General features: G+C 39.9%; 1 protein-coding gene across 1 annotated transcript in view; it reads right to left on the bottom strand.

The window, feature by feature from the left end:
• Window positions 1–14,494, bottom strand: part of LOC133527031 (nucleolar protein 6) — a 37,708-nt gene that overhangs the window by 4,548 nt on the left and 18,666 nt on the right. The window contains exons 7-12 of the mRNA XM_061863918.1: window positions 13,710–13,898; window positions 12,826–12,990; window positions 10,489–10,691; window positions 8,308–8,405; window positions 3,258–3,493; window positions 474–688 (exon numbers count right to left, since the gene is read on the bottom strand). Coding sequence (XP_061719902.1) covers window positions 474–688; window positions 3,258–3,493; window positions 8,308–8,405; window positions 10,489–10,691; window positions 12,826–12,990; window positions 13,710–13,898 — 1,106 coding nt within the window. The remainder of the gene's footprint in view (window positions 1–473; window positions 689–3,257; window positions 3,494–8,307; window positions 8,406–10,488; window positions 10,692–12,825; window positions 12,991–13,709; window positions 13,899–14,494) is intronic.

A 14,494-nucleotide genomic window follows, 5' to 3' on the forward strand; every position in this document is an offset into this window, starting at 1 on the left:
TGTTTTTGCATAAATTACTCACCAATACATTATCAAGCATGCCTTCCATCAATTTAAACTCCATGAATGTCAACGTATTTCTAACCTTCAACGTATTACTTGAATTTATTCCTCAGTCGGAGAAAGAGCCGGTTCGTGTAATTTTTTTTAGCATAAATTACTCACCAATACATTATCAAGCATGTCTTTCATCAATTTAATCTCCATGAATGTCCAAGTATTTCTTGCCTTCAACGTATTCCTTGCCTTTGATGTTTTCCTTGAATTCATTCCTCAGCCGGAGAAAGAGAGTCGGTTCGTGTAATTTTTTCTTAGCATAAATTACTCACCAATACATTATCAAGCATGTCTTTCATCAATTTAATCTCCACGAATGTCAAAGTATGTCTGACCTTCAACGTATTCCTTGAATTCATTCCTCAGTCGGAGAAAGAGAGCCGGTTCGTGTATTTTTTTTAGCATAAATTACTCACCAATACGTTATCAAGCATGTCTTTCATCAACTTATTCTCCATGTAAGTTAATGTATTCCTTGCCAACGCTTGAGCACGTAGTACAGTATGTTTAGTGGGTGCTTGCATGGTCCATACTGAGGGGAGGTCGCCGTCGTATGACGTCACTATGTACATGTATGGCGCTGTGGAGTCACGTTGGGAGAACTTGGTTTCGATTTCTAGGAGTTCTTCCCCTGTGGATGAATACGATGTGTAAAAATATGAAGCAAATATTATATAATTATTTTAAAGATAGAATGTGAGTGGTGTAATTAATTCCTGTTTTCAAAACATGAAGTGTTTTTGATTTATATTGTCACTGAAGGCAGTGTCCGATTGGGGTGAAGCCAATTTGGTCTCGTTCAATGCTAGTAAGACCCAGGCGTGTCTTATCTCCGCTAAACGGAGTCCATTCCATCTGACTCCTACTTTCCGAAATGTATCCCTTCCGATAACCGACCATCTTGAGCTTCTCGGAATCTCGCTGACTTCGAAACTCAACTTCGGCCCGCACATCGAGTCGAAAGCACAGTTAGCAGCAAAAAAGCTGGGCATCCTCAACAAGGTGAGGCAGTATTTTTCACCTAGGCAGCTGCTCGACCTTTACCAAGCACAAGTCCGATCGTGTGTGGAATACTGTTCACATCTGTGGGATGGTTCAGCCAAATACCAGCTTGAGGCGCTCGAGTCAGTCGAGAGGAGAGCCAAGAGAATTATTAATGACGACGATCTGACGAATGCTCGACTTCAAAGTCTGGAGCATCGTCGCAAGGTTGCCAGCCTAACGATCTTTTATAGGATACATTTCGGAGAGTGTGCTGAGGAATTGCACAACCTTATGCCGCCGTCCCCATTTCACCATCGGACTACCAGACAATCGGCACTTCGGCATCGCTTCATGGTAGGTATTCCACAAATTCGCACGAAGCGTTTTGCTTCAACATTCCTTATGCGAACTGCCAAGGAGTGGAATGCCCTGCCCGAGTCTGTGTTTCCGCATGAGTACAATCTGAATCTCTTCAAGGCTAGAGTAAATAGGTATCTCAGGTGAGCGTGCTCCACCGTAGACCGCATCATCACTTACCATCAGGTGTGATCGTGGTCAAACGCCTGCCTATCCTCCATAAAAAAAATTAAAAAAAAAAATATTCATAAACGTCTGTCAAATCTAACAAACCGTTGATAATCGTTAGTCCCTATCAAACATTTTTACATTTGTGTTTGTTAGAAACGTACAAAGGGTAAGAGGAAGACAATTTGTAAGAGGTCGCTAAGTTTGTATGAATAAGGGTTAGTATATATTAACTAACTAACTATTGTGGCGCAGCGATCCAAAGAGGGTCTTGGCCTCTAAAACGAGAGAACGCCACCTGTTCCGATCCTGTGCCACTATCTGTCAGTTATCGGCTTTGAGTTGGCACAGATCCGCCTGTACACTGTCGCTCCAGCGGTATCTGGGCCGACCCACTGAACGGCGACCAGTCGGTCGTCCCAAATAAGCTCTCTTAACACCTCGATCCTCACCCATTCTCAGTGGCCGAACCAAAGTCTGTGGCATTTCGTTTCGCCGATGATATTGGGTTCGGCCACTAACTCCTCGATTTCGGCATTCGTACGGATCCTCCAGGTGCCGTCATCTCTTGATAGGTCCCAGGATCATCCGTAACACCTTTCTTTCCGCTACCATTTAGTATATATTAGTGATTCAAAACTACCCAGTTTTCGAAATTAACCCAATACACACATACCTGATGCTCCATAAAATTAAGAAATCATTCATGGGTAATTGTGTAAGATTTTACAATGTAAAACGTAAGCTTATCTCTAAAGCCTATTATAGCATACAAGACTACATGAATGATGAAACACCGTGGGATTAAGTGTGATTGTAAAGAATGAATTATTTATTGTTATGTTATTAATGATGAAATTGATAATTCAATGTATATATATACCGTATTTTTTGACATTTAGATTGTATTCTAGAAAGTTTCTAGACTAGTATTTTAATACAATTTTGATGTTTGACGATCCTTTTGTGAAATTCTTATTATTAAGTTTACCATATCTATAATAGTTCAATGTTTTTTTTAGAACAATAATAACTGCATCAATAAATTGCTCTGATATTTAGATTAAGATGATATTTGTAAAATTTGACGATTTAAAAATGCTTGTTGCTAGGCCTATTTGAATGAAGAATATTTTGACTTTGACTTCGGGCTTCGAGTAATTTCTGTAATATTAATAAAACAGTACCTGGGCGACCGAGCTTTGTTCGGTTATAACTATAAAAATTAAAAAACAAACTTGAACATATAAAAAAAAAAAAAGTTAGTCACCGGGCGAGATTCGAACCCGTAACACTCGTTTAGCAGTCCGCGTTATAACCCGCTGGACCAGACGGACAGTGGCCGGCAACACGAAATTAGCGACCATATTTTGCGACGAAAGAAAAACGCATGAAAACTCGAAAACACGCGTTTTCCCAAACATAATACTAATCTAGATAGATTGTATACCCCCAAAAACCCCCATATACCAAATTTCAGCGAAATCGTTAGAGCCGTTTCCGAGATCACAGAAATATATATTCGGAAAATTGCGGGTCACTTCTGGATGCGATTAGCTCAGGATCGGGACAAGTGGCGTACTGGAAGAGAGGCCTATGCTCAGCAGTGGGCGATAAAAGGCTGATATGATGATGATATATATATATACAAGAATTGCTCGTTTAAAGGTATAAGATATGAATGAACTCACGTTTCATATCCCCATTAAAATCCAGCACCACCATCTCGCTCCCCCAGTCGGTCTCGCACAGCAGCCTCAGGCTCCTCATGAACCCGAGCAGCGGCGCGGCGGGCGCGGACAGGAACACGCGCGCGGCCAGCAGGCTCGCGGCGCGCGCCGGGAACTGCGGCGCCAGCAGGTGCGCGGACAGGAAGCGCTGCAGCAGGCAGGCGGACACGCCGAACGACGGGTGGCGTTGGTGGAGCCTGGGACAGTAAGTATTATTATTATTTGTATGTCTCTTACAAATTCTCGGGACCATGTGGTCCCGGGCATTTTGAAGGCGTGCGTGGGGCCGAAGCCAACACGTAGAGGCCCCTTGTAATAAGACAATTTACTCTAAAAGTAATTCGACACCAACCGACGATTATCCCTGTTCACACTACAGCAGTGCACCCAAGGACAAGCCCCGGTTAGTGTAGGACTATTGTAAAAAAAAAGGATACCAAAATAAACCGGGCTATTGGGTTGAGTTGCATGTGGACTGGTAACCGGGACTATGGAGAATACTATGGCACCTGCCCTGATCATATGTTTTTAAAAACACGACAAAATGGGCAGGTGGTGACTTGCCAACTCACAATATGGGTCCCCGAAAACGGCCGCTCGCACGGAGCGACAAGGGGACAACATTGCGTTATTATTATTATTATTTGGTTTAAGACAGGCAGCTGATGCTGGTACGTCTAAATCAGAGTTCACTACACGATTTCACTGCTTAGATAGTCTGTCAAGATTGTTTTTAAATTGATTCACACTACAAGAGTTCACAACTTCAGAGGGTAATTTGTTATTTGTCTCATTCTCAAGCAAAAGGTAGGTTCTCATAAATATACGAGCAAAGTTCGTCCTTATGGTAAGCAACAATGTGGTACCATTTGAAGAGAATAGAATAATATATTTATTTCAAGAATTTGGCATTACGAGAGCAGCAGTACATTGATCCCCACACTAGGCTTCGCCTGTAACGTGGGAATCTCAGAGAAGTATCGAAATGGTGCGGTTCTTATAACATTATTGTTAAAGCCAAATTAAGTAAGATTTTTTTATTATATGACTAACTATCAAACTAAGCACAAAAACAGTTAAAAAGGTTTCAGTAAGTTGTATGTAAGTGAAAGTGTTTATGTGAGGGTATGTGTATATATATGTGAGTATATATGTATGAATATGTGCGTGTGAACCAATTTGCTTGAGAACGTCACATTTTAGCAATAGTACTACCGTACAGAAAGGAATCTTCCTCCGAAACCGAAGTCTGACAGCGATTCAGGGCCGAATCATGATATCCCTTTCTAATCTATGGAACTATCCCTTCCGGCTATTTAGGGTTAAGTATAAAATTCTCAAACAAAAAAGAAAACACATAATATATGATTCATTTTACTTTTTGAATTAATTTTAGTTTCTTCTCGCCTTGAAAAATATATAACTTTTATTCTTTGCATGAAATAAAAGCCTTTTAATATTATTTATTATCAAAATTTATGTAATTATCTTATCTGTGATCGTGCGTACAAAGGAACGTCATGTTGTGCCAACCCTAATAATTGCTCGGAGCAATGCTCTAGTTTCCTCCCCATGGTATTAGATTAAGACTTAGGATCACGTATAATGAAAGTTTCGAGCCTTCATATTTTCAGATGATCATTTAATGATCGCATTTTTAAATGGTTTGTGAAGTAGTTAATTTTTTGTTAGGTTATTTAAAAAAAATATGTCACGGATACGACAGTGTGGGTTATTAATCTAAATACCATCGTAATGTCGGTGGTTTTTTTATTACGTTATTTACAAACATCGTAGGTACAGCCAGCAAAACTATTAATTTAGCTTATCTAACTATTAACCCATTCATGGCCAAGACCTGTCGAACGTACACAATACGCCGCGCCGGGCCACCATACAAACCATTTTTAGCTAAAACGTATGACTCAGCTTATGGGTCTCTGGCTTGGCGCGTACGGTAAATAAATCGCCGCTTATGAAGCCGGCCAGTTGAACAACATTATGCAACATTTTTACTAATCACCTTTTTTCTGTGCATATCAAAGAAAAAAGATTGCAGTTTGTATGAATGAACATTTTTACTTTATACATATTTAACTATCTGTGTTTGTTGTTGTTGTTTTTTTGGGTCACATCTTGGAAGTTCAATTTGACCCATTTTCCGATTTCCGATTAAGATGAAATTTTGCATACATATTAAAATCGAATGACAATGCAACATTAGTTTATGAGACTGCTAGTTTAACAGTCCAGACGCGGTTTATTTATTTAGTATAAATTTTATTTTGACACTTGGAGAGACTTTACACCTCCAAATTTTATTAGTATTAGTACTCTGACATTGGGGACCTTTTACATCTCCAGATTTAATGTGTTTTTAACCATAGAGACTATACATCTCTATTGTATTGTATTAATTATTTATTTTAAGATTATTATAATGTGATGTTTACCCAGGTATTGGCTGTTGTATTTATAAATGTTGTTATGTATTTTTCATGTCACTATATGATGTTACTATAAATGTTGTATGTTGTTTGTGTGCTCACATGCCCGCAATGTTCGCGAACTTTTAGTAGCAAGATCGGCTACATCAGTCACTTGCGAGCACACCAGAGACAGCAACGGAGTTGATAGCAGTCGCCGTGGCCGAATCGGCCGTGGAGTTATTATTATTAAATGTTGTATTGACTTGTAAAAGAGCCCTTGAGGCCTACTTGCAGAATAAATTATGAATTTTGAATTTTGAACATTATAATTAACATGAAGCTGATCTGATGATGAAGACAGAAAACGGCCATGGGAACTATGTGATAAAACAACGCAAACGAATAGTGTTTGGGGTTGTTACTATTGTCTCGATAAGTATTAGTTGCATGTGAAAAACAAAGTACAGTCAGCGATAAAAGCTTGTACCAAAAATTAAAAATAAAACAAAAAAGTTCCGGTAATTCATAGCCAAGGTCAAATAATACGAAATCAATAAACAGCACAGCGGGCTAAGCACGGTCGCATTTTTATCGTCTGTCACCATGCCTGTCATGTTCTAACAAGTATGTAAGTGCGAAAGTGGGAGGCATAGTGATATGTGATAACTGATAAAAATGCAACCATGCTGCCACCGCAGGAGCAGTACAAAGTTGCCGACGAATAAATCGTGACTAAATAATATTTCCCATATTACTCCAAATTACATCTCTAATAGGGGGGGATGGGATGAAACACTTCTTGAACTCCTGTGAAAATACCATATGAAAGATAATACCGCCGCTCGGATGCATTCATTGTTTATTGTCCAAGTGTGTCCGATAAGCTTACACTTGGTCGGTCGTTATCTTTGTTTTGGTAAATGTCATTATAATATACTTAGTCACAATAGACCACTTCAAATGTATTATAGTACTTTATTTCTAATCTACCGTAGAAACCACGAAGGCGTTTTAAAAAATACAATATTAGTTATAGTCTGTATTTTTAGGTATTTAAAAAAAGGTAAACAAAATCTACCCTCAAATGGCTCCTTAAGGCAGTTGAGGGTAGATGAAAACATTACATGATCAACTAATGTAGGTTTAAAGTCAGGTCGTTCAGTGACAGATCCAGGCGGTTTTGTATTTGGTTGGTTAACCAATAAATATTAAAACTACCCGAAAATTTACAAATTGTTTGTTTACCTTTTTTTAAATAACTAAAGATACAGACTATAGTGGTGAGGTGGTGACTATTTCAACTGCCTTGTTTTATATTGTAACGAAAAAAATAATTAATATTACTATAATTGTAAGTAGGTAATTGCTTACCCAATACAACGATCACCAAATATTATGACATAAAAGTACAGTGGGAGAAAATCCTCGTTGTTACAAAAAAAAAATATATATACTACGGCTTGGTAAATGTTGCTTGCATGTATCTAAACAGTAATCGGTTGTAAAATGGTACAATATCAAACAGCTTCATCATGTAATAAGCTTTAAAACCAGCCAATAAAGTTTATTTTGGCCTGCTACGGAAACATTCGTAGTTTTTACAAGTAGCGCCAGGCCACGGTGACCCATACCCTGAGTCATGTCAATAACTTCTAAAATATAATAAAAATACGATCGCTTATTGACCTCATTGTTACAGCCATACATTAACTAGCTTTGGAGAATTTGTTATTTAGGAAATCTACCTCTAAGGTTACATATATCACACTCAGAACCAGGAGATAAACTACAAGTGCGAAATGCATTTACAAAACAAAACTATAGAGGTATAGTGCTTAAAGGAAATGTCGCGATAATAATAACGCATTGTAAACAAATATTAATAGGTTAGGTTAATAGCATTGTCTTACTGGTTAATAGCATTGTCTCACTGGTTAATAGCATTGTCTCACTGGTTAATAGCATTGTCTCACTGGTTAATAGCATTGTCTCACTGGTTAATAGCATTGTCTCACTGGTTAATAGCATTGTCTCACTGGTTAATAGCATTGTCTTACTGGTTAATAGCATTGTCTTACTGGTTAATGGCATTGTCTTACTGGTTAATGGCAATGTCTTACTGGTTAATGGCATTGTCTTACTGGTTAATAGCATTGTCTTACTGGTTAATAGCATTGTCTCACTGGTTAATAGCATTGTCTCACTGGTTAATAGCATTGTCTCACTGGTTAATAGCATTGTCTCACTGGTTAATAGCATTGTCTCACTGGTTAATAGCATTGTCTTACTGGTTAATGGCATTGTCTTACTGGTTAAAGGCAATGTCTTACTGGTTAATGGCATTGTCTTACTGGTTAATAGCATTGTCTTACTGGTTAATAGCATTGTCTTACTGGTTAATGGCATTGTCTTACTGGTTAATGGCATTGTCTCACTGGTTAATAGCATTGTCTCACTGGTTAATAGCATTGTCTCACTGGTTAATAGCATTGTCTCACTGGTTAATAGCATTGTCTTACTGGTTAATAGCATTTTCTTACTGGTTAATAGCATTTTCTTACTGGTTAATAGCATTGTCTTACCCGTGCAAAGCACCTCTAAGTCGCGGTAACAGGACTGTATCTCGCTGCAACTTTATGCTCTCTTCGCTTTCTTTGAATTTCACTACTCCGTTCTCCACCTGAAGAAAATTTACAATGAGAGTGAGAATTGGTATGTAGTAGGTTTGTTTCTTGAGAGATGGTTTTTATATTTTCATCACACAAGCTGGTAAGGGCTCTCTGGATTGTTCAAAAATGAGATAGTTCCGTTTTTTCCACATGTATGGCAAAGTAATCTTGCAAATTTTGAGTTGTTTCATTATGTTCCTACCTTTCTCCTCAAACGAGTGATTTCCTTCGGATGCGCGATAACTAGCCTGAAAACTAGGCCATTCTTCAAACCGTCTATATGCGTCGGGTAGACGTGGGTTGACAGATCGAACTGCCTATTTAATCTGTCAGGAGGATTAAACCTACCTCTCTTCTCAAGAGTGATTTCCTTCGGATGCGCGATAACTAGCCTGAAAACTAGGCCATTCTTCAAACCGTCTATATGCGTCGGGTAGACGTGGGTTGACAGATCGAACTGCCTATTTAATCTGTCAGGAGGATTAAACCTACCTCTCTTCTCAAGAGTGATTTCCTTCGGATGCGCGATAACTAGCCTGAAAACTAGGCCATTCTTCAAACCGTCTATATGCGTCGGGTAGACGTGGGTTGACAGATCGAACTGCCTATTTAATCTGTCAGGAGGATTAAACCTACCTCTCTTCTCAAAAGAGTGATTTCCTTCGGATGCGCGATAACTAACCTGAAAACTAGGCCATTCTTCAAGACGTCTATATGCGTCGGGTAGGAGCGGGTTGACAGATCGAACTGCCTATTTAATCTGTCAGGAGGTTGAAACCTACCTCTCTCCTCATAAGAGTGATTTCCTTCGGATGCGCTATAACCAGCCTGAAAACTAGTCCATTCTTCAAGACGTCTATATGCGTCGAGTAGGCGCGGGTTGGCAGATCGAACTGCCTATTTAATCTGTCAGGAGCTTGAATCCTACCTCTCTCCTCAAAAGAGTGATTTCCTTCGGATGCGCGATAACCAGCCTGAAACTAGTCCAATCTTCAAAACGTCTATATGCGTCCGGTAGGCGCGGGTTGACAGATCGAACCGTATATTTAATCTGTCAAGAGGTTGAAACCTACCTCTCTCCTCAAAAGAGTGATTTCCTTCGGATGCGCGATAACCAGCCTGAAACTAGTCCAATCTTCAAAACGTCTATATGCGTCGGGTAGGAGCGGGTTGACAGATCGAACTGCCTATTTAATCTGTCAGGAGGTTGAAACCTACCTCTCTCCTCAAAAGAGTGATCTCCTTCGGATGCGCTATAACCAGTCTAAAAACTAGTCCATTCTTCAAGACGTCTATATGCGTCGGGTAGGCGTGGGTTGGCAGATCGAACTGTCTATTTAATCTATCAGTAGCTTGAAACCTACCTCTCTCCTCAAAAGAGTGATTTCCTTCGAATGCGCGATAACTAGCCTGAAAACTAGTCCATTCTTCAAGACGTCTATATGCGTCGGGTAGGCGTGGGTTGCCAGATCGATCTGTCTATTTAATCTATCAGTAGCTTGAAACCTACCTCTCTCCTCAAAAGAGTGATTTCCTTCGGATGCGCGATAACCAGCCTGAAAACTAGTCCATTCTTCAAGACGTCTATATGCGTCGGGTAGGCGTGGGTTGCCAGATCGAACTGTCTATTTAATCTATCAGTAGCTTGAAACCTACCTCTCTCCTCAAAAGAGTGATTTCCTTCGAATGCGCGATAACTAGCCTGAAAACTAGTCCATTCTTCAAGACGTCTATATGCGTCGGGTAGGCGTGGGTTGCCAGATCGAACTGTCTATTTAATCTATCAGTAGCTTGAAACCTACCTCTCTCCTCAAAAGAGTGATTTCCTTCGAATGCGCGATAACTAGCCTGAAAACTAGTCCATTCTTCAAGACGTCTATATGCGTCGGGTAGGCGTGGGTTGCCAGATCGAACTGTCTATTTAATCTATCAGTAGCTTGAAACCTACCTCTCTCCTCAAAAGAGTGATTTCCTTCGAATGCGCGATAACTAGCCTGAAAACTAGTCCATTCTTCAAGACGTCTATATGCGTCGGGTAGGCGTGGGTTGCCAGATCGATCTGTCTATTTAATCTATCAGTAGCTTGAAACCTACCTCTCTCCTCAAAAGAGTGATTTCCTTCGGATGCGCGATAACCAGCCTGAAAACTAGTCCATTCTTCAAGACGTCTATATGCGTCGGGTAGGCCTGGGTTGGCAGATCGAACTGCTTGTTTAATCTGTCTGCTATTTGGAGATTGAAGGCAGCTTTGAGGCAGCGGAAGGCTTCTAGTTCACCGGGCCATTTGCCGCTGTGACCTAAAATATGAATATATCATTAAATGAATACGTGGCAATTGGCTACGTACGAAGTAGACATGCGCGAAACAGTGCTTCAAAAAGTAATGCTATATCACATCACTTTTTCGAAAACGTAATGTTACACTGAGATATCACATCACTTATCACTCGAAACGAAACATTTACCCGAACGAATACAGCGCGCGGGCGTGCGCGTGATGGCAACATCACACTCATCACAGTCATCACAGTACTAACTACATTACGCAGCGAGTGTTAGGACTCTAGGGCGTATCATATCGGCGCGTCGATCTATTACGCATTGCGTTTTGTCACCGCCATGTGATAGATCGTTTTTGTTAATGTTTTTATTTTTATAGTCGTAAAATATGCATCATAGATAAAAAATAAAAGAAAATATCTGTTAATTAATGAGATAACGCCATCGAGAGTCACGTAGTAGTCTTTTTATTTGGGTATATCAATAAAATTATGATATGATACTGATACGAGAATGTACTGTAAACACTAGCTCACTATTAAATTAAAGATAAATAAGTAACTTCACTCGTGCTTAATTTAGTTTGCCGCGAAAGTCAACCAAACCAAACATTTCACAACAATAATAAACAGTAAATACGTTTTTGTTCGTCAAATTCAAACTCGCAAGCGAATTATCATTTAGCCGCATCCTTATAGGTAAAATACTAAAAACATTGTAAGCTCTATGTTAACGTATTACAGTTGCAAAAATCCGTTATCGTATCAATTTAATGAAATTTGCAATAACTCAAATGCGACTGCTACCGACCGGCCGAGCGGACCGATCCGAAGTGTTCCGAAAGCATTGCGGAATGAGAGCGAGCGAGCAGTGAGTGCGGGTGCGAGCGGGATAGCAAAGTAATGATAGCATGGCAAACAAATATCACACATCACACCATCACGTCTCATTGCTCATTATACATTACGCGGATTGTATATAGACTTGAACGGACCTTTCGTACCGACTACCGGCGCGTCAATCTATATTGATGCTTTACGAGTTTACGCGCGCTTCGGCCAGTCATGTGCTCGAGTGATGTTTGAAGTAATGCTTGGTTTCTCGGAGTGATGCGTAATGCAATATTACGCGTTTGAGTGATATCTCATTTGTGATGTTACGCGCATTACTTACACATGTCTAGTACGAAGTGCATGGCGGGGGTAAGTAAAGCGATCCCAGCGCATAAGGTGGTAAAAATTAGAACTAAATGCGGATAGCGTCTTTAACATTTCGTACAAGTTATATGGCTCGAAAACTTCCATTTACGATTACTCCTGAAATATTTATTTAAATTGTATTTATTTATTGAATCAAGTTATCATAACATTACAGCTTACGCCAAAGCGTTACGTAGATTCATAACTTAAAAACTACTTATTTATTAATTAAAAACTAACTTACATCTACGAATATCTGTCTTGCATCCTTTCAAGCATTCCCTTCCACTCAGATATTAGCCTTCCTATCCCTGTCGCAAACAGATCACACTCTGGTAGGGCCGGGAGTAAGGAGTTAGCGAGCGCAGTTGCGCGCAGTACGGGGGAGTGCAGGCGCAGACGAGTACGCGTGCGCACTATGGCACGTGTATGGTGTAAGGTACCATTGTAATCTGTATGAAATGCTTAATATAACTAATGTATTTCATTTATTAATTATTAATACTGTATCCGTGTAAATAGCTTTGCAAATGCCACATACTATGTCATCTTTTTCTAGGAGTAAAGAATGGATATAGTAAGATGCTCACCTAAGATGTACATAGAAAATTAATTGTTTTGATGTTATGATACTGTTATTGTTTTACGTTTGCATGTATTAGTTTAGTTTATTATTGTACGCCCGAAATGGGCAAGCTGATGGACATTTGTGATGTTTATTAGACCTATGTACAAACACAGCTTTGACAATAAAGAAATCTTATCTTATCTTATCACCCTCCTAACGCCCCGCCCTACAAGAAAAAAGTCCGAAATATGCCAGAGAAGTTTGAACCTATTACAGTGTAAGAAATATAGTTGATTTTGGGTCTTTTATCATGCAATATAAATCTATCTATGTATGACTGAAAATCGGGTCTTTTATAGTGTGGATTATAGTAAAAAAACTTACCCAACTCAACAACGGTTTCGCAAACAGGCACGAATTCTGGTGCTTGGAAAACGCCATCCTTCTCTATATCCTTAATCAGACACGTGCCGCCTCGGCGCCACGGATTGTATGGCGGCGCCGGCAACGGCGGTGTGGGGTCGCAGTAACTAAACACCGACGATGTGCCTAGAAAGTTGAGTTAGTTCTTGAAAATGATGGTAGATGGCGCTTATACAAGTGCCAACGCAAGTGTTGCCTCTACATTTCATGTACGTTTTCTTGAGCATTATAGGTTCTGCCATCTCGTGGGCTACATTGAAAGCATAAACATTTTACATTACGTTTAAACTTCGCACCAATAAACATGGTATTGTATGTGGTGCCCCCTACAGTTCATACACTTATACTGTAGGTTTGTAGGGCCTTCCCTATATGGATGATGTGTTGTGTAGCTGGAATAAGACATGCCTATCCTCCTAAGACCCAGAAGCAGTTCTATTGTTATTCGTTTTGATTTTGTTAGGTTGGTAGCCATTAATCGCAGTAACGTTATAGCGATTAAAAGCACAAGAGCTGTTATGAGGAATAGACAATATAGACTTTTCTTGAAACCTTTTATGTATCACGCGAAGCTAAGGTCTCGGGAGACCGAGGTGAGTTGAGACAGAGGTAAGTTGAAACAACGTCAATTTTTCGGTATCTATAGAATCGTCTTGAGGCAATGAAACGGTGGGACTTGCGGACGGTGGGGCGCGGCTTTAACATCGTTTTTTCCAGCTTGATAACAGTCTAACTCAAAATGTACGTTGTTACAACTCGCCTCGGTCTCCCCTATATTCATCTAAGAGGATGTTTCCATTCATTAGGCTCTTTTGCATCCAAAATTGTAACTAAAAAAAACTTACCATAAACAGCGCTGACATCTAACGGTAACTGCGTAAGCGCACGTAAGTCTCTGCGTAAATCATCGGCCGCCTGTAACGCCGCTAGAGCGCTCTCCTCGCTCTCGATTCTTTTTTCGCGCGTGTACTGTTTGCGGGTTGTGAGAGAGTTCAGCTGTTCGAGGATGTGGAATAAGTCTGTGGGTGGGATGTCTGCAAATAAAGTTTTTATTAAACAAATAATAAATAAATATTATTATAGGACATTACACAAATTGAATAAGTCCTACAGTAATAGTATTTTATGCAACAGTTGTATAAGAAGGGTCAAAAAAGGCGAGTGGCGTGAGTTACAATGTGAGCCGGAGCCGAAGGCGTAGGCGAACATTGTAAAGGAATACGTCACGAGAATTTTTTGACCAACTTATACAACGTTGCATACAATATTTTTCCTACGAGTCAACAAAAATAAATCTTAATTTAGGTAAACAAATTACAGCAAAAGTATATAGCCAAGACGCGCGAGCATACCTTGTTACGCGCCCGGCCCGCCCCGGGCCGCGGCCGGCCGGTCGGCGACACCTCCTCGTAACTCGTGAGGCCCTGGTACTTGCTACTTGCTAAATTAATTTTTTGGACAGTTTTTTCTCAATTTTGGCCACCGTAGCCTACGGAGACTAACAAGCAACGCTAAGCGGTCTTCGTAGTCTATGGGTGTTGCTATATTACGGGTGTCACATGCGTGTTTCTGACTTATGAAGTAATTATTTTTACTATGCAACCAAATGAATATTTTGTAAGTTGGCATC

The sequence above is a fragment of the Cydia pomonella genome, chromosome 17 (genome assembly GCF_033807575.1).
Source record: "Cydia pomonella isolate Wapato2018A chromosome 17, ilCydPomo1, whole genome shotgun sequence".
Taxonomy (NCBI): Eukaryota; Metazoa; Arthropoda; class Insecta; order Lepidoptera; family Tortricidae; genus Cydia; species Cydia pomonella.